Here is a 21,617-nt window from a genome sequence, read left to right on the forward strand (position 1 = left end):
AAATGTAATTTATTCCTGTGATTTCAAAGCTAAATTTTTAGCATCATTACTCCAGTCACATGATCCTTCAGAAATCATTCTAATATTCTGATTTGCTGCTCAAAAACATTTATTATTATTATGTTGAAAACAGCTGAGTATATTTCTTTTCAGGTTTCTTTGATGAATAGAAAGTTCAGAAGAACATCATTTATCTGAAAATAACATTCTTTGTAGCATTATAAATGTCTTTATCATCACTTTTGAACAATTTAAAGCATCCTTGCTAAAAAAAAGTATTATTTTTTATAATAATAATAATAAAATAAAAATTACAATAATTATACTAACTCCAAGCTTTTGAATAGTATAGTGTATCAGTGTATAATGTTACAAAAGCTTTTATTGTAGATAAATGCTGATATTTGGATCTTTATATTCATCAAAGAATATTGAAAAAATGTACTCAACTGTTTTAAATATTGATAATAATAATAATAATAATAAATGTTTCTTGAACAGCAAATCAGCATATTAGAATGATTTGACACTGAAAGAATTATGTGACACTTAAGACTGGAGTAATAATGCTGAAAATTTAGCTTGGTTCACAGAAATACATTACATTTTAAAATATATTAAAAAAGAAAACAGTTATTTTAAATAGTAAAAACATTTACAGTTGTTATTGTTTTTGCTGTTCTTTGGATCAAATAAATGCAGGCTTGACAACTTAAAAAAAAAAATTAATTGAAGTTGCATACGTATTATTTATAAGTTTGTTTTTGCATGAAGGCCAACAAATATTCCCACAAGGTCAAAATTTACTGGTATCACTATATTTTTGGGGACATAAAGTTGGGAATACCAGGCATGAACACTAATTATGACTACTAATTCAGACAAAGTTAAAACCTGTCTAAATTGACAATTAAATGTATTTTTAAATGTCTGTTAGCTCTGTAGACGAGTATTGCTTGAACAAACCAGCAGGTGGCAGCTTTGTATCATTAGAGAGATCATTTAAATGTGTTTTTTCTATTTCACGTAATTCTATCTATCTCTCTATCTGGCTATCTAGCTATCTGTCTGTCTGTCTACTTTTATAGGATTATGATAAATCAAAGACTCTATAGATGACTTTAAGATTATACCTATTTTCAGTTTAGAGCTTTGTGTTATTTTTTTATGCAACATAGCGTCAATACAAAACAACAAACGTTGACTCAGAAAATTGAGGCTAGTAAAATACAACATACATTAAAATAAAAAATCTATCTATCTATCTATCTATCTATCTATCTATCTATCTATCTATCTATCTATCTATCTATCTATCTATCTATCTATCTATCTCAACATATGCTGACAAATATTCTGAGGATATTCCCTCTCCAGTCTCAGTTGCACATCGTTTGAGAGAGAATATGGCACTCCTATGATGCAGACGCGTAGAAGACTGTGTGTGTGTGTGTGTGTGTGTGTGTGTGTGTGTGTGTGTGTGTGTGTGTGTGTGTGTGTGTGTGTGTGTGTGTGTGTGTGTACACGGTCACGGGGAATCCGTGGGAGCGCAAACTCCGCCCACGCCATGAACATCTCCAGCGGCGAGTGCATGGGGGGGTTTGCCTCTCACTCGGAGCTCGGGCTGCAACGAACACACCACTCCAAAGCTCCTCTTGACCATGTAACAGGACTGCAGTTCACGGGATATTCATGAGCGAACGCTGCGGCAGGTAGGACATCAGTTTATATCCTGGTGTGTTTCATGTATGCGGGCTGAGGGAACAAACGCGGCTTTACGGTGAGATGGACGCAGGAACTTAAGTGCTCCCATTCTGTCTCCTCTTCAACTGTCTGTATCTTCTTTATACGTCGGTTACATCATCTTAAAACAGTCTAAACCCCACAAAAGTCAGTGTCAGAGGATATTCCCTGACAAACGTGCCTGTTTTAACGCTGTTTTTGGCATGAGATATAATGTCGTCTCACCAGGTGTTTGAACAGGTGCAATGCAGCACAGCGGTTTTGTATTTATCTAGGTAGCCTGAAGTCGTATTCATATTTTTGTATAGGTCATTTTTGTTAAAGTTCAAAAGTGCCAACACGGTGGTGTTTATTGCACTTATCTATATGAGGCTAGTTGCCCCACTTTTTACTCCAGTGAATATTAATAGGGTAGGTTTATTTTTAAAAGTCAATTTCTGTGTAAATAAATGCCTTTAATCTTGGGGACAAGATGTCTTATGTGTCCCATTCACTATTAAGAAAGTATGATGATATTTACATTTTTATTTTTGTAGCATAACGCACTTTTTATTAATTTATTTCATTTTGAAACAGCACAACGGTGTGAAATAATCCTTTTTGCAATTATATAGATGAGGATAATTTAAAATAAGGGAAAGGATATAATCCTAGCTAAAATGCCTTTGCACAGTGATGATTTCTGTAGTCCACAATGTGCTCTTTAACATGATTAGACAGCTTTGTGCTGTTTATCCTTTAGTATTACTATATTTGTAGTAATAGCCAACATTGTATAATTTAAAATTATCGATTTTTTTATGCCAAAAAATCATCAGGATATTAAGATCATGTTCAAAGATAAGATATTTTGTAAATTTCCTACCGTAAATATATCAACTTAATTTTTGATTAGTAATATGCATTGCTAAGAACTTAATTTGGACAACTTTAAAGGCGATTTTCTCAATATTTCAATTTTTGGCACCCTCAGTTCCAGATTTTCAAATAGTTTTATCTAAGCCATATATTGTCCTATCCTAACAAACAATATATCAATGGAAAGCTTATGTATTCTTATTTATTCAAGATGTATACATCTCGATAAAAAAAATGACTCTTATTGGTTTTGTGGTCCAGGGTCACATTTATTATCCAGAGCTATTATGATGTCATAAATGGCAAAATTGCCCACTAGCAAGTTGTTACTTGTAAACTATTATCTGTCTAATTGGTTTTCTCCACTCCTTTAATATTTACAAACACATTTTCTGTTAAAGCTGTTACAGTGTTAATCACACTGAGAACTAGAACAGACTTCCTACCGATGTACAGATTAAACGCCGTGGCTCCTCACACGATTGAAAGAGTCAATATGCAAGTTATACACATTAATTTGAGTCATAATTATTTGTTTATCACAGATGTGACAAAAGCAGTGATGGAAAAAACACCTTGTCACATGCTGATAATACACTGTTTAAGATGTGATGTGTCATCTTTTGTGTACAATGGCCAACAACATACAGTAAATCACTTCTGTTTTTCCGAAGCATTAGCTATTTATACCCAAGTGAGACATAATCAAGATAAGAAGCAGCTGGAGGAATAGCACATCAGTTTGACTGGCCAGGGGAACATTATATTGCTCATGTTCATGATGTTCTTACTCTTTCATAGCTCAGCCCACTATAAGAATAAAAGTAGACACTAATGTGACAGTTGTTAACATACAATATGAGTATAGAGCTATAAATAGCATAGTACTTCTTATGTTAGAGTTTATATTGAAATTTCTGTCCTGATAGCATATCTTGGCAAATATTAGAGTTTTTGACATAGTTGAGATTTTTCCTGTAACTGGAGAAGTGAGATTATTTGGTGAAGTAAAAACCTGAGAAGAAGGCAACATATTTTTAATTTTACTTCATTCAACATTTACAGTTGAGGTCAAAGGTTTACATACACCTTGCAGAATCTGCTAAATTTGAATTATTTTGCCAAAATAAGAGGGATCATACAAAATTAATGTTTGTTTTTTATTTAGTACTGACCTGAATTAGCTATTTCACATAAAAGACGTTCACATATAGTCCACAAGAGAAAATAATAGTTGAATTTATAAAAATGACCCTGTTTAAAAGTTTAAATACACTTGATTCTTAATACTGTGTTGTTACCTGAATGATCCATAGCTGTTTTTTTTTATTTAGTGATAGTTGTTCAAGAGTCCCTTGTTTGTCCTGAACAGTAAAACTGCCTCATGTTCTTCAGAAAAATCCTTTAGGTCCCACAAATTCTTTGGTTTTTTCAGCGTTTTTGTGTATTTGAACACTTTCCATCAATGACTGTGAATTTTTTTTTAATTTAAAGATCAGGGTAAATTTAACTTATTTTGTCTTCTGGGAAAACATGTATCTTCTGTAGCTTCTGACAGGCAGTACTAAATGAAAAAAAAAATATGATAATTAGGCAAAATAAGAAAAATGTAAACATCTTCATTCTGTTCAAAAGTTTACACCCCTGGCTCTTAATGCATTGTTTTTCCTTCTGGAGCATCAGTGAGCGTTTAAACCTTCTGTAATAGCTGCATATGAGTCCCTCAGTTGTCCTCAGTGTGAAAAGATGGATCTCAAAATCATAGTCATTGTTGGAAAGGGTTCAAACACAAAAATTCTGAAAAACCATAGAATTTGTGGGACCTGAAGGATTTTTCTGACAGCTGGCAGTTTAACTGTTCAGGACACTCATGAACAACTATCAAGAATCAAGCGTATGTAAACTTTTAAACAGGGTCATTTTTCTAAATTCAGCTATTATTTTCTCTTGTGGACTATATGTAAACATATTTTATGTGAAATATCTTATTCAGGTTAGCCTGGAAAAATCCATACCCTAATCTATTAAGATTAAGGGTCTGGGATCGAGCAATGAAAACTGCCTAACTCGAGGGGCGGCACCAAGCATGCATTTGAAACTCTAACTGCACGTAATTGGATAACGCCACGATCAATCACAACAATACACGCTTGGCTACCAGCAGAGCTAAATTATGTTTCATTAACAAAGTTCCGGAGAAGCGCGTCAGATGCTGTCGGCATCCAGTCGGCAAAACAGCAAAAACGTCCTTCTTGCAAAGGAACGATTCGAGTTTTCGGTTTTCTGTTCCTCTTTTATATGGAAAGCCAAGTCTAACTCGTTCATTGTAGCGGCCAAAGCCGTTTCAAACAACTTGTTGTTCATCTGTAGCGACAGCGATCTTTCAAAGTTTACTATATGATTCGGACGTCGCAGTGCTGTCATTATCAGCTTAGCTCGCCTCTGGCCCGCCTACATCAGATACACCGATTTGATTGGTTCCCACAACTGCTTACGTATTGCAGTAACCTGCATCATTGCTCGATGCCAGAGTGTCTTGCAGAGACAATTCAAATTGTGCTCTCGCAAGACCTCTGGATTTCCAGGGTATATTCAGGTCAGTACTAAATAAAAATAACATGCATTTTGTATACCACCTTATTTTGGTATAGTAATAAACATTTTGCAGATTCTGCAAGGTGTATGTAAACTTTTGACCTCAGCTGTATTTACCGGTATTACATTTCTGCTTTTAAAAGATGTTTTTGGAGAGTTTATAATATTGATAAAATGATGCAGATATATTATGCAACAATAGAAGTATTTAAACCATAAAATTGAATAAAAAGCAAACATAAACCAAATTTACCCTAGTGAACATAGTTTGTGTATTTGAGGTGCAATTTCACCTCCATAAAATCACTGAGCATCCATAATATTTGTAATAGAGTGACTAATACTCATACACCCAGATAATGTATTATATCTTCCCTATAGAGGAAAGAAAAATATTGATTATTAACTATACAGACAGGAAACATTAGTGGCAGCAGGAGCATAAAATCAAAATCAATCAAAGCAAACCCATCAAAATTTTAAGGCTTTTTTGTAATTTTAACTGGTTCTGAAAACAGAGAATGTGGGTTAAAAAGTTTAAACGGCATATTCAGACATTACCTCAATATAAAGTGCTCTACCATATGATTAACTGCACAGGTCTTTCTGCTGATGTCCTTTCAACAATCAGAATCTTTCCATAATTGACATTTTGTATTGATTTGTGTGTATGTGTTTTTAAATAAGATGCATGCATTAAAGATTCAGAGGGGCACAGCTGGAGAGAAGGACAACAGTACATTACATTGCATGTCGTTAGTCCATTAGTCCATGGTATACTTCATAATTGGTCTGAATGTATGTGGAGGGGATGCTGAAATATTCCAATTCTAACAGTTCCAACACTTTTAGGAATGAACGAATACTGTGCTCAGAAAGGAAATGACAACATCATTTAATTTATATCTGCCCCTTTACATGCATGTTATAATATGTGAAACATATATTTGCTAAACATGATGACTTTAAAAATAGACCATGTTCATTTGGTGATTAAGAAGTTGTTTCTCTTTGTGTCAGTTTACACAAAGATCTTTGAGTAAATATTGTGTAATAGGTCATTTTTGTCATTAAATATAATAAACATGTACATTGGGATTATATTAAGCGTTTTCCACCCTGCTGTCTAGATATCTGGCATTGAATGCATCAAAATCTCTTATCGGTCGGCCACTACTATACTTACTACCCAAAACCCAGTTTTGTCTTGCTAATCTGCATTTCATAGCTTTGCGTCTCTTTTTTATTATGCTAATGCAGCCTCTCTGAAAGGCATAAAACATGTATGAGTCTAATCTCCATTAAACCAGGTGTTGCTGGTGAATGTGTCTCCATCATTAGAGGAGTAATTACTGAGCTGAGAGCTGGACTGGCAGCTTGTTGACTTGCTCTCATGGGATTTAGGCACTGAACTACATTTCCCATGGTTCTTGCATCATGCTTGTCATTTTTAATGCTGCTTTCAGGTCATGTCAGGATGATCGTATTCACATGTGAATGGCTCCATAGTGTGGGAAAAATCTGGGTTGTGAGGCATGTCACGATTAAAGCATGCTGAGAATTGGCTTTCAGCCTACTGTTGATGAAAAATACAAATAAAGCAGAAAAAAACAACTCATTTATGAAGTGACAGGCTTGTGCAACTACATTTCAGCATGAAAAAGATAAAATGCACAGCTAAATTACAAGCCTAATTTGCATCCAGTGCTCTTCATTAGGTTGCACTAGGGCTGAAAAGCTTCCTGTCTTTTGTCAGTAGTGAAAAAGAGATAAACAAATATAAAACCCTATCCTTTTTTCCCCAACCAAAGTCATTTGAACTCATCAGATCGTAATGATGACTTCCGAGCTGGTAAATAGGAATTTCCCGGGAGGAGGATTCGAAGGTAGTATTATTCTTGTCTGTTGTTTTAATATTCACAAGAGCCTGGGGTACCAATGAATTAACAGTGCTTGTGGGTGTTGTTGAAAGTGTTGTTCTTGTGTCTTTTTAATTAGTCCAGGTTACGACGGCGTAGAATGGATTAGACTGTTTTATTGCTATTTCTGGATTTAGTTACACATGAAAATGAAAAATTCGAAAAGAAAAGCATTGATTCACCGCAATGTTATTTCAAATCCTTTCAAATCCTCATAGCAAAACATGAAGACAGACGCTTTTGAGTTTATTACTTTTAGGAATGCCCGAATACTGTGTTCGGAAAGGAAATTACATGTACTACAGAACAAATAAATGAATATGAGATGGGAGAAAAGTATATATATATTCATATGTAAACAACCGCATTGAATGCACAGTTAATGTACTACTGAATACATTGTTCTGATAATTTATACTGTCTAAATCACAGAAAAAACGTGTGAAAGATGCTAAATCATATAGAGAAGGACTTGGTAAGCAGGAAAGGAGCACTGTTTTGACAAACTAAAGTTTATAGTTGGTAAAGATATGTGCAAGATATTAATAATTAATAATAATTAATACTAATATTTAACCTACATGACTGGAAATAATAAGAACAAACACAAATGTTGTCAAGGTTCTTGCCCTGGAAATCCTGGTTCAGTTTAGCAAACCACAAATGCATTTTGTTCCTCAGACAGTTTTTTCTCTTCTTCTTGATTTGTTATAACTTTTGGCAGTCTATAGTACTCCAAATGTTTTTTCCGTTCCCACCAATTAGTACAGCCCAAAACATGACAATAATTGTGACCCTGGACCACAATGAGATGTATACATCATATGAAAGCTCAATAAATAAGCTTTTTATTGATGTATGGTTTGTTAGGATAGGACAATATTTGGCTGAGATACATCTATTTGAAAATCTGGAATCTGAGGGTGCAAATAAATCAAAATACTGAGAAAATCACCTTTAAAGTTGTACTTAAAGTTGTAATTAAGTACTTAACAATGCATATTACTAATCAAAAATTACATTTTGATATGTTTACAGTAGGAATTTTACAAAAAATCTTCATGGAACATGATCTTTACTTAATTTACTAATGATTTTTGGCATAAAAGAAAAATCAATGATTTTGACCCATACAATGTATTTTTGGCTTAAGACTGGTTTTGTGGTCCAGGGTCACAATTGACCATTTTCAGCAGCAATAATCAGCTAAATATTATACTATACTGTTCTCGGAAAGGAAATGATGTGTCCTGTGGAATATGAATTACAGGCATCAGGGAGCCAATATTAATATGCTGGGCATTGAAATTGCTTTTGAATGTGCACTCGCTTTTTACTTTCACTTTCGAGATTCATGAAAGTATATACGCTGCCCTCCAAAAGTTTGGAAACACCCCTGGCAAAGTTTACATCTTAATTCCAAGCTGTGCAAATGCTATTTGGAGAGGAAACAGTCAGCTGGCATCATGTCTGTCATGGAATGGCCTTCCTAATCACCTGACCTCAACCCAGTTGAGCTACTATGGGAGGAACTGGACCGTGATGTCCGTAAGAAGTATCCAACCAGTGTGAATCATCTTTGGGCAATCCTTCAATAGGCTTGGAGTAATGTATCAAGTCAATGTTTGAATAAACTAACAGCTCAAATGCCCAGATTATGCAGAGCTGTAATAGCTGCTAATGGTGGATATTTTGATGAATCAAAAATGATGTAAATAATTCCACTAAACTGAACGGAACTCACAAATTTAGCTGATTATTGCTGCTGAAAATGGTCAATTATTGTCATGTTTTGGGCTGTACTAATCAGTCGTACCAGGAAAAACATTTGGAGTACTATAGACTGCCAAATGTTAAAACAAATCAAAGAGAAGAGTGCAAAACTGTCTGAGGAGCAAACGGTGGTTGGCCAAACTGAACCAGGATTTCCAGGGCAAGAATCTTGACAACATTCTCATTTGTTCTAATCATTTCCAGTCAGGTAGGTGAAATATTAAAATGAAAATTCTGTTTTTCAATAATCCAAAAAAGAAAATTCTGTCATTAATATCTCACCCTTGCATCGTTCCAACCCTGTAAGACCTTCATTCATCTTCGGTTCACCAATTGAGATATTTTTGATGAAATCCGAGAGCTTTCTGACCCTGCATAGACAGCAATGCAACTGACACGTCGAGCATTTAAGGTTAAAAAGAAAATAGTAAATAACCGATCGTTTCGCTAAATTCTCCCTCAGCTAGGATAATTTAGAGCCCTTTAAAGCTGCATTTAAACTGGATTTTGTTCAAACTTGGGAGCACCATAGCACCACTATATAAAGAAAATCCTAAAATGTGTGCCTCAAAAAACATAATTTCTTTACGACTGAAGAAAGAAAGACATGAACATCTTGGATGAAAAGGGGTGAGTAAATTATTTGTAAAATTTTGTTTTGGAAGTGAACTTCTCCTTTAATTAATACTGCTGATACTTACCTTTACCACCTATTAATGTTAGTTTACGTTAACGTTAGTTAGTCAGCGCAGATAACCTTGTGGGCAGTCCAACTCAAAGACTTTTCCCAATCTCGCCCCCTATCTATCTCCTACTTCCTGTCAGTTCTGATCTGTCCTTTCCTACTAAAAAAAAAACAAAAAAAACTTTAGTTTGTCAAAATATTTTTGCCCTTTCCTGATTACTAAGTTCTTCTTTATATAATTTAGCAGCTTCCACACAATTTTTCCATGCTGTTGACAGCATAAATTAGCAGAACAATGTATTCAGTAGTAGATTAACCGTGCAATCCATGCTGTTGTTCACATCCGAGTATCTCTAATATGGCCACACATCCGGGGAAACTGATCAAACTGTGACAGACTCTAAGTGCAAGCCCTCTATGCGGATTCACTATTTGGACACATCCCTTATTAAAACAAGAGAGCAGTGTGAACATTTATAAGCATATTTTGTGTTCCATGAATTGAACGAAAGCAATGACTGTTTAAATTAATCAAACAGTAGAGGCTTATTTAGTCAATAATCTAGTTTAAAATCTTTATAAATTTATCATTTCTTTTCTTTTCATCAAAGAATCGTGACAATTTCCGCAAAAAAAAATTAAACCGCAAAAACAGTATGTTAAACACTGATAATAATCAGTTTCTTGAGCACTAAATCAGCATATTAGAATGATTTCTGAAGAATCATGTGACACTGAAGACTGAAGTAATGGCTATTGAATATTCAGCTTTTGTATCACAGAAATAAAGTATATTCAAATAGACAAGTTTTTAAAACTGTAATAATATTTCACATTGTTGCGGTTGTTTTTAAAAACATCTTTCAAAAATATAAAGAAAATCTTATTGGCCATAGACATTTGAACGGTACTGTATACTATTTAACAACATAAGAGAACTGTGTGTTTATACAGGACTTTGTGTACACTAATGTGTGTACTTAGGGTGGGATTCAGTGAGATACCACACCTTTTGTAACCCTGTAAGTTTTTTATTAAAGCAGCTCAGCAGTATACACCATGCTCAGGAGTGTATAATGAATGCACCAACCTTCAGACTCAAACACAGTTAGACTCAAACACATACTAACAACTAGCGACAACGATGGCAGTAAGAGGGAGAAGAGATTTTTTAAATTAGTGCTACTAGAGATTGCTGGCTCATGCTGTCCTTTTCCTCAGCGGAGATAGCGAAGTTACACTTTCAATGATGTATGTGTGCGTTTGTGCATTTGTGTGTCCCTGTAAACATTTCTCGCATGAGAAATTTGAATTAATTTTGCTCCACGTCTTCTTGGTGAGTCAGACACTTAATGGAACAAGAACCTCAGTTACACACAAAGGCACAAAGTACATACACACATGCGATTCAGCTTTAAGCAGTTTTGTGCTGTGACATTACAAATAATTTGTCACCTGTGTGTGACACATAGACGTACGTGTCTGGTTGTGTCACCGAAGGCAGACACGTCTCTAAGTGTAAATGATGGTGTGAAAAACAGCTTTTGAAGGTTCTGATTATGTAGGCTGGCCCGTCAGACATAGTGTATGGGATTCTGTCAGACAGACAACAGAATATAGGAAAGTAATTTGTGCCCACACACACACAGGACCACATATTTTCTGTCCTCCCATTTGTCACTCACTATTGATTTCAAACAAACTTGGAACAAAGATAAGATGACAAACATGTGGTAACCTCCACATATTAACCCAGATCATGCACACAGACAGTGCTGAATATGACCCATAAATCAGTGCTTCACACAGGAAATTAAAGTCCTCCACATATCCAAGCCACTACAATGCTTCAGTCTCGACAGGGCTTCCAGCAAAGACAACTGACATGATTGAAATAGTTAAAGATCAGAGCTGGCACTTTCTAAGAATACAAATTGGTGTCCAATGGCTATGTTGTTTTTTCAAGCAATAATAGTGAAATGTTCTTTGGAGTGAAACCCACTAGATATGTTAGACAATCTGTTATATTTAACATAAAATCACCATAGGATGAAAGCTGTTTTTTAAAAATGAAAGGGATAGTTCCCCCAAAAATGAAAATTCTGTCATTAATATCTCACCCTCGTGTCGTTCCAAACCTGTAAGACCTTTGTTTATCTTCAGAGCACAAATTGAGATATTTCTGATGAAATCCAAGAGCTTTCTAACCCTGCATAGACAGCAATGCAACTGACACGTCATTTAAGGGCCAGAAAGGTAGTAAGGACATCATTAAAATAGTCCATGTGACATCAGTGGTTCAACCTTACTTTTATAAAGTTACGAGAATATTTTTTGTGTGAAGAAAACAAAAATAACAACTTTATTCAACAGTTTCTTCATTCAACTCTATGAAAAAAAAATAATTTACAGGATAGAACACCCATTCTAGAACATACAATTTCAGTATTTAATTGCCTTTAAGCTCTATTATCGACTCTATTTGTGGAAAGTGTCAGCTGTTAATGCAGAGGTTATAGGTTCAGACCCAAGTATGCATGATGTACAGTGATTACTGTCCTGTTCTATTACTCTTGTGCTCTCGAGCGAGCCACTTCACCCCAGATTGCCGCTGGCAGACTGCCACTGCAATTAGTGTATTGTCACTTTAGATAAAAACCTAAATGGTGACTAGTAGCTGTAGCTGTATTGGTTTGGCTGGGCTTTCATACTGACATCTGGACTGTCAGTCTATTCACAAAGCAGATAATAAAGATAATCATAATCTGTAATATAGTCTGTCATGCTGAACCACATAAAAAGTGCTGGATTTTGCCTTTGAATTATACTTATATATAATTTTGGATTTCGATATATATCTGTGATCTATTTAAATAATTATAATTCCTTCATTTAGATACTATTTTGTGTTTAATGTTTGATATGAGGGGCATAATCATTATGGTTTTCAAGGAGTCATGTCTGTGTTTTTTTTCCGCAAATTTAGGCACTGTTGCCGCAGTTTTTTAAGTTCGCAGGTGGAAGCGACCCTAATATTTTACACCCTGAAACACAAATCTTATTAGGGGAACTCTGCTAAAAAAGTGTGTTTTACCACCCAGAATGCAAAATTTTTTATTGGAGGACCCTTTATCAAAACACTAGATTTAAGTAGTAGGTTTTGTTGTGAAAACCTGGCAACCCTGGTCATGTCAGACATTTTTTATCTTTTTCAACTCTGTGGTTATTTATTTGTTAGTAAAAGTTTTTTTAGGGGTTCAAACACGTCGCACTGAAACTCTATTGTATTTGTTACAATGGCTAAAGATCAGCAATCTCCACATGAAACTGACCAAACTGTAAGTCGTAGAGACTATGGTAGAGGGATGGTAGTAGAGGTCGACCGATATATCGTTCGGCCGATATATCGGGCGATATTTGCGATTTTTTTAATATATCGGCATCGGCCGATATCCGTGTTTAGTAGCGCCGATTTAAAGTCAGGCACGTCTGCGGGCAGCCCCGTGTTATTGGTGCGTTAAAACGCGCTGCTGTGAAGGACCCCAAACTTTTGTAAGGTTCAATAACAGTTCTGAGAGATAAATGTAAGGCTTAAATTCTGTCCTATGGTCATATATTTACTATATATTACTAGTAAACTATGAAGTGTTGCTTTCACTTAGTGAAAGAAAAGCACAGAACCGTTGGGAACTGGCATAATGTTACTGCTGGTTAAAGGTTTGCTTGCAGTTAAGTTTAAGGACTGTAGTCGAAAACGATCAGCATCTTGCTAACATATTAGCCCCATTGTTATAAGTTGTTTTATTTTTCCTGTATTGGAGTCGGAGAATTTCACTCTGTGCATGGGGTGGAGAAGGCGGCGACTCTCACAAACAATGCAGCTTTGTGATTACTCCGCCTCGCTCGGAGACAGTGATGCACGGAGGGTGGTTATATCCGCAGGTCTGGTAATAAAAAAATGCATTCTACTTGTGGGTGGGTCGCGGGTGGATGAGATAAATCAATAATGATGTAAACATTAACTACATTTTCTAAAATCTGAACCTTTTTTTCAGCATGGATTTGGCTTAAAAGCACGAGTGATTAAGCCTATATAAGTGTGCAGCGATGTGAAGATCAGCTGTTAAAATTAACCATCTATTCATTATATTATCATGCAAAACTAAGAATTAGAATAATAGTAATAGGAAGATCGTGTGCGGTTAGCTAAATCAGAGAACAAATATAGGTGCGGGTGGGTGGCAGGCAGATTACAGTATTGCCTGATTTTGCTTTATTTCGTCGTCAAAAGTAAGATTATGCTCTCTTTTGTCATCAAAAGTATTCTGAAACAAGTCACAACTGAGCCGCTGTGCATCTCCATTTAAGCACAGCGGTGTTTCGTTTAAGAATGAATGTGCGTTTTTAAACGAATCTAGTGAAATGATTCAATTTCCCATTCATAAAGAGAGTCACTTGCTTTATTCGGGAGTGAATCAGCTGTTCGAACGAATCAAATGAAAGATATGATTCAATAATTAAATCAGTGTCTTGCCGCCATCTGCTGGCAGGTCCTCTCAGTTATATAAATCATTTAAAATTTCTGTATTCAAAATTTTATATTTAAAACATTAAAGTTTAACATTAATCTCAGCTCTTAAACTTTTATGTAAATGATTATCAGTTTTTATATTATCTGTTTTATATATTTAATACTTGGTCAGTTCGATCTGTTTGGTTAACTTTGGTTAAATCTTTTACAATAATACTGTGCAGTGCACAAAATCAAGATCCGAAAGATGGTTCATTGTGTTGATTGTTCATGATGTTAAGTTTAGAAATGATGTGCATCCACTTATTATTAGTGTGACATTTTAGCATGCAAATAAAGGGAAGAACTTCAAGATATCGGCCCTAAAAATCGGCCAAAAAAATTGCAGCACATATCGGCCATCGGCTGACCCTGACCTCTAAACATCGGCATCGACTATAGAAAAACCCATATCGGTCGATCTCTAGATGGTAGTATTCACACTGTGTACAACAGGGGTCCCCAAACTTTTTTCTGAGCGGGCCACATAATTTTCTTTTCTTTAATGGGGGGCCGGGTCGGTTTATAAAAGAAAATTCCATGGGCTGGACTACTATTATTATTATTATTATTTTATTATGGTTTTACCTGTATTTATTATACCTTTTAATGCTAGAATAGTTTATTTTTTTAAGCACCAGACAGACAAATGATAATTTCTTTTCAAAAGATATACAGGTGCTTCTCAGTAAATTAGAATGTCGTGGAAAAGTTAATTTATTTCAGTAATTCAACTCAAATTGTAAAACTTGTCTATTAAATACATTTAATGCACACAGAGTGAAGTAGTTTAAGTCTTTGGTTCTTTTAATTGTGATGATTTGGCTCACATTTAACAAAAATATATCTATGGCTGGTCCAAATGTGGGGGCGGGCCGCATTCGGCCCCCGGGCCTTAGTTTGGGGACCCCTGGTGTACAACTTCACCTAGACTCACCCCAGTCGGCCTGACGGGGGCACTACAGCCATCAAAAGTACTAAATTGCTCATAACTGTCTTATGTCGTTGGAATCATTGGCTCATGCCAGACAAAACCCATGCATTGGATTCGTCCGCCTTCCTGGCAAAATTTTCGGGTATTTTGCATTTTTTAAAAACCTACTTTTGCAAACTAGTCCTAGGTTTTTTACCCGATCGGAACCAAACCAGTGCAGGAAGATTCTCTGTAAAGTGAATATCAATAATTATCAAGAAAAGTTCAACTTTCGACCCTTTGTTGCAAAAAGACGCCAAAATGTTTGAAAGGGGGAGGGTCACTTTATCAATCAAACCATTTGGTAAAGGATTGAAAAAATGTAAAAAAAAAAAAAAAAAAAAAAAAAACTACTTTTGCAAACTAGCCCTAGGTTTTTCACTCAATCTGAAAAAAAAACCCCACTGCAGTGCAATTCTCTGGACTCTCTAGGTCAATAGTTATCAAAAATACGTTGAAATTGGGGAAGCTAATGGGGTCATTTAGAAAAGGGCTTGTCCGAATATACTCAAAAGTCTATAAAGCCTAAATGAAAACTTCACGAAAAACATGCATAGTTTTAGGGAGATCGGACCACAGCAGGCGCTATAACAGTCTTAAAAGATCAAAAACATCATATTTTTATGGTAAACAATTTGGATTTGCCAAAAATGCTTTTTTTTAAATCATTGATTTAGGTTGTTACAGGATTGATAAATAATATGTAATGTCTTTTTTCATTTGTGCCTTAAAGTGCTTGAGCCCTAGTAATCGCTGCTTGCAGCTATATACAGTATAGTCAACATTTGAAGTGGATCAAAAACGTCCGTAAAAGTTATCCTAAGACAAGAATTAGTATTGTTTTGGTTTTAGAACAAATTTGGTGATAGGTTTTAATCCACTTCAAATGTTGACTACTATTAAACTCTTTTTACTTCAACTAGGTTATAAAGTGAATTATGATTTACTAGTTATACAAGTATGAGAGCTGAAATACCCTGATTGATCACTGATTGTTTCTTTTATATGGATGTTATGCTTGCAGGCATTCAGCAAGTGAAAAGGTTAACAATGCACTGACCAATAGGATCACAGAAATAGACCAATAGACCTGCCACAATTGTCAAGAGATGAATGTTATCGTCTGAAGGACCAGGCAGATGACCTTTTTGGGGATGTGCAGATGAACTAATGCAATCCTTCATTCTGATTGAGGATTCCAGCTGCATTCATGAAGCATAATTGTTATTGGTTTGACTGGCTGAGTTTTCCTGGAGCTCTTTGAGCAGTTTTTTAAATGGTCATGGCAAAAACAACCGACTCCCTTAATCTGTCCTTCCTCCTGGAGCATGAAAGACAGATGATCTTGAGTGTTCTCCAGAAAGACGAGAAACTCCGCAAACGAGAGGAGAAACGTATCAGGTAGTGTCTTCCACACACTTAATTTCATCACAGACAACAAAGCAGAGGTCCAGGGTCACATATATATACACACACACACTGTAAATTTAAAAGAAAGGTTCAAATAAACTGATTTCACTAAATGAATCAGACTTTCCAGCACTATGTACTGTATGTCAGTGAGTTTTCACCATGTGTCTTCTCTTTGGAATAGATTAACTGTGTTCATAGCAGTGGACCTACTGTAGTTAATTCACAGGGTTGCTACAATTAATTACTCCCCAGCAGTGATGCCAATTGTTACTCTCTAGGAAATTAAAAAATGAACTTCTGGAGCTGAAGCGATCCGGGCGGCGTAGTTCAGCGGATCAGCGCGAGTGTGCCGTATGTCTGCGTGCTCTGGGTCTCATCCTGCAGAGGGGTAATGTGTGCACAAACTGTCATCGGCGCATCTGCAACTTCTGCACTGCTACGCCTCCAGGCAGCAACTGCAAATGCACCGTGTGTGCGAAGACAGCGTGAGTCACACACAACATTCATACAAACTCTTGTATATAATGGTGAATATATAGAATACACCATGAATATGGACTTAAGTCCATATTCTTCCTCTGGTTTTTGCTTCAATAAGAAATGTGTCAACAGTTCATAGGCACTTTAATAGGTGAACCAATGAGGCTGTGATTGTCACTTCTATAATTGGTGCTCGAACAGTGTTGTCTGTTTGACTGGGTGATTTAGGGAGCTGAAGGTGGTTACAGGAGAGTGGTTTCTTGAAGAGAGATCCAAGAGGTTTCAACATGCCAGCACTGCCAGCAGTGATGTAGTCAAACAGTCAATCCTCACCAACCCTCCAGGTGAGCCCAATTCAGAGTTTGTGTCAACAAGGACATCCATCAACTAGTGCCTGTAAATGTTGCCACACATACCCACTGTCAGCCCTGATATAATGGAAATGTTCCAGGCTCCAGGCTCTTTATGATTTGAACTAGAAAAATTATATGTTTCAGCATATACAAAAAAATTGTCATTGTTCATTTAGTCAAGTTTTGTGTTGATTAATTGAAATAGAAACCTTTTTCTTCAATGCTGAGATAAATGGTGAAACTGTTTGCACTACAAAGCAGTGTGTTCATAATTAATGGGATAGTTAACCCAAAAATGAAAATTTGATGTTAATCTTGAGTAGATTTTTAACTCAAGCCGTTGCAGTCTGTCGGTCATATAATGGCAGTCAATGAGATCCACAGGTTTGAGACTCAAAAAAAAACCTGCAGCTTGTGACAGTACATTACATTGATACATACAAGGTCTTAACACACAAAACAGTTGGTCTGTGCAAGAAACTGAACAGTATTTATCTAATATTTCACCTCTGATCCACCCCAATGTCCAATTGTTCTGAGCGTGTTCACAACAGCTGCATAGTAGAAGCATATACAGAGAGATTGTGGGTACAGTGGCTACTTAAAATGGTAATTACTTGTGCTTATCCTGATTGTTGCAATCGATTAAAAACTAAAAGATTACGTTTGTGCAAACTCATTTGGGAGTGTTGACTTTTCACAGACTCCAGACTTTTGAGCCTGATCGACTGAAGCTATGGTTGCTTTCTCTTTGTTACATGCCGCTCTTGTGAACACAAGGCACAAGTTATATAAATACTGTTCAGTTTCTTGCACAGACTGATTGTTTCGTGTGTTAAGACAAAAGAGTCAAAGAGTTTAATTTGGTTTTGTCTGTGTATGTTTGTTTCACTCTCAAAGCCGTGGATCCCATTGACTGCTATTATATGACTGACAGACTGCAACGGTTTGAGTTAAAAATCTTTGTGTTCTACTGAAGACCTACATCTTGGATGCCCTGTGGGTTTGCAGATAAACATAAAATTTTAATTGTTGGGTGAATTATCCCTTTAACGTATACATTAAAATTGCATGGTTAGACACACCAATTTGCAATATGAAGCAGCAAAACAAATAACAAATAACTGGACACAGATGAGACTGGAAGCCAGACCCATAAAGTTTACAAATTGCTGCAACCACTCTTGCGGGAATTCACTTTTAGTGAATTCTGGCAACCCAAAATATTAAGATGAAACAGCAAAACAAAAAACACACAGTTTCAATTTCAGACAAAATATTTTTCCAGTGATGTGATTTACTAAGCCTATCCAAGAGCTTTGCCTTGTCAAGTTATATCTCTATCAAAACAGATTTAAAGAGAGTCTAAAAAAATTATATAAATACAACTCGTCTATTAGTTACCTTGTGAAGTGAAATGCTTTTTTGTTTTTAATAAACAAATTTTAATTTGTCATTAAAGGGATAGTTCACCTAAAAAAAATTATTCTGTCATTAATTACTCACCTCATGTCGTTCACAAGATATTTTCGATTAAATTTGAGAGCTTTCTGACCCTGCATAGATAGCAATGGAACTACCACACCCAAGGCCCAGAAATGTTGTAAACATTGTCAAAATAGTCCATGTGAAAATAGTCCAGTGGTCCAACCTTAATATTATGAAGCTGCAGGAATATTTTTTGTGTGCAAAGAAAACAAAAATAATTACTTTATTCAACATTTTAATCTCATTTTAATCACATTCACCAGAATACAACGGTCTATATTTTTATTTTCTTTGCACACCAAAAGTATTCTTCATACTAATGAAGGTTGAACCACTGATATCAAATGGATTATTTAACCAGATCCTTACTACTATTCTGGGCCTTGAACATGTTAGCTGCATTGCTATCTATGAGGGTCAGAAACCTCTCGGATTTCATTAAAAATATCTTAATTTGTGAACAAGGATCTTACGAGTTTGAATTGACATGAGGGCGAATTGTTGCTTCAGGCTAAAATATAAGTCTTCTATCCATAATATATTTTTTTTCTCCATTTCTTTTTTACTGACAAGGTCAAAGGACCATCTGTTTTTAGCTTAAATGGATTTGGTTTACTTATTTTTATAATGAATATCTGTTTTTTGTTTATGGAGATGGAGGCACTGCTCACAGATCATCAGAGATGGAGAGATCGTCCTCACCACAGTCTGAGAGATCAGCTATGCCCCAATCCCAGAAAAGCACAGCGAAGAACAGGAAAGGGTGAGGGGCATCATTTACAGTCCATTGAGTTGGCTACTCTTGGAATCACTTACTGTGATACAATTCTAGCAGTTAATAGTATTTGCGCTTTTAATGCTTTTTTCCGTATGCCTGGAACATTTGCTAAAATGTAACACTGTAAACACTGTATCCTGTAATGCAATGTACTCAACCATTTAAAATGTGACAAATAAGCCAGGAGTAATATCAAGCATGCAGTAGACTGAGTGTGAAACAATGTAAAATCCCGCTGTTTGAAATGAATCATGTTGCATACTGTTTCACATTCATTTGGAAAAATAGTAGGCAGTATGAACTTGAGTGCAGTAAGCTTCTGTGCCAGCATGTGTGCCAGCTCATTAAGACGGTCTGTGTTTCACTCTCATTAAGTGTCTGTGTTTTAGGAAGAGAGCGGTTGCAGTGGAATCATCAGGGTTGCCAACAGTACCCAATAACATGAGAGCACAAATGGTCAAAATACCAACCCAGACGGAGGCAAGAAACAGGGTAACACATGAACGCACAATTGCATTCTTGTATACAGATTGCGTGCATGACAAGAAAGCAGTGTTTAGTGTCTGAGTGCGTGCATGTGTTTATTCAGCCGGATGGGGCAGAGAGCGTGTCTAGTATACAAAGCAGTGACAGCGTCCCTGAAAAGATGGCGGATGGGCGGAGACAAACAGATTCTAGCACACCCTCCATCGCCGTATCCAGAGCCTCCCTCTCATCAGGTATTACCATGGCAACAACTCGACATATAATATTGCTGCCATTGACACCAGTAATGACATTTGTCCTCCAAACTGTCCTTATGTCAGTGCACTATGATATTAAAAACTTCAAGAAGTCCTAGACCACATTGAAATCTAAACATAAATCAATGTCTGTGAATTTGTAAACTTGCCTTATTCTACTGTTTTTTAATACATTTTCTCGAGAAATAAGTAAAAAAAGAAATGATTGATTGCTATAGTTAAGGAATAGTTCACCCAAAAATGAAAATTCTGTCATTAATTACTCACCCTCATATCGTTCCAAAACCATAAGGCTTTTGTTCATCTTCGGAACACAAATTAAGATATTTTTGATGAAATCTGTGAGCTTTCTGACCATGCTTAGACAGCAACGCAAACACGTTGAAGCCCCAGAAAGGTAGTAAGAGCATCATTAAAATAGTCCATGTGACATCAGTGCTTCAACCTTAATTTTATAAAGCTATAACAATACTGTTTTGTGCACCAGGAAAACTAAAATAATGGCTTTATACAACAATTTCTTCTCTTTCGTGTTCTTCTTTACTATTTCACTAGTGGTTTCAGAAGTTTGGACCTCACTGTATGTCTTTAGAAGTATTATAAAATAAAAAATACCCAGAACTTTGGTTAAAAACAGCATCTTTCTCTCTTCACAGATCGCAGTCGCTCTGAGGTAGACCTCAGTAATCCTGGTGAGGGATTCAGTGAAGACCCTCTGATTAGTCGATGCCGCTCAGTTCCAGGCCTGAACGATGTGGTACATTTCAGACACAGTCTCTTAAACCACTTCTCACTTGCAATCTTTTTTTTCCGGTGTGCAGGATATAATTTCTAGGCATGGATGATAAGTTAAAATGATAAGAGACAGCCTCCTGTAATGTGATTTATTTGATATCATATCTCTGAGTGAAGTGATCGGGTAAAGAAAACCAGTGCTGTTTTCAGTGTGATGTTCGCTGAAGGCAGTGTTTGTGCTCTAGGACTCAGATGAGGACATTGATGCGGTGTTATCAGCACACTATAAAACCAACCGGAGCGTCTGCAGTGCGCAATCAATGGTATAATGATTTGCACAGAAACACACACACACAAAAACACCATAATCACAGGTGCTTTGCTGCAATTTGTGTTTGCTGGCTTTGTGCAGATGTCTGAATGAAAACTAAATAAGTATTTGTTCCTCTTTCTGTGTTTTGCTTGTGTATATGTTTAGACTTTTATTTGTGTGCCTTATGGCAGTGGAGCC

At 36.0% G+C, this 21,617-nt stretch overlaps 1 protein-coding gene across 1 annotated transcript in view; it reads left to right on the forward strand.

Moving 5' to 3' along the window:
* Positions 1-1,580: 1,580 nt before the first annotated feature.
* Positions 1,581-21,617, forward strand: part of sytl5 (synaptotagmin-like 5) — a 37,163-nt gene continuing 17,126 nt past the window's right edge. The window contains exons 1-9 of the mRNA XM_073846315.1: positions 1,581-1,712; positions 16,141-16,517; positions 16,808-17,014; positions 17,238-17,353; positions 19,505-19,613; positions 20,018-20,120; positions 20,218-20,347; positions 21,028-21,128; positions 21,352-21,429. Of these exons, the coding sequence (XP_073702416.1) occupies positions 16,393-16,517; positions 16,808-17,014; positions 17,238-17,353; positions 19,505-19,613; positions 20,018-20,120; positions 20,218-20,347; positions 21,028-21,128; positions 21,352-21,429 (969 nt within the window). The 5' untranslated portion in view covers positions 1,581-1,712; positions 16,141-16,392. The remainder of the gene's footprint in view (positions 1,713-16,140; positions 16,518-16,807; positions 17,015-17,237; positions 17,354-19,504; positions 19,614-20,017; positions 20,121-20,217; positions 20,348-21,027; positions 21,129-21,351; positions 21,430-21,617) is intronic.

Source organism: Garra rufa, chromosome 8 (genome assembly GCF_049309525.1).
Source record: "Garra rufa chromosome 8, GarRuf1.0, whole genome shotgun sequence".
Classification (NCBI taxonomy): domain Eukaryota; kingdom Metazoa; phylum Chordata; class Actinopteri; order Cypriniformes; family Cyprinidae; genus Garra; species Garra rufa.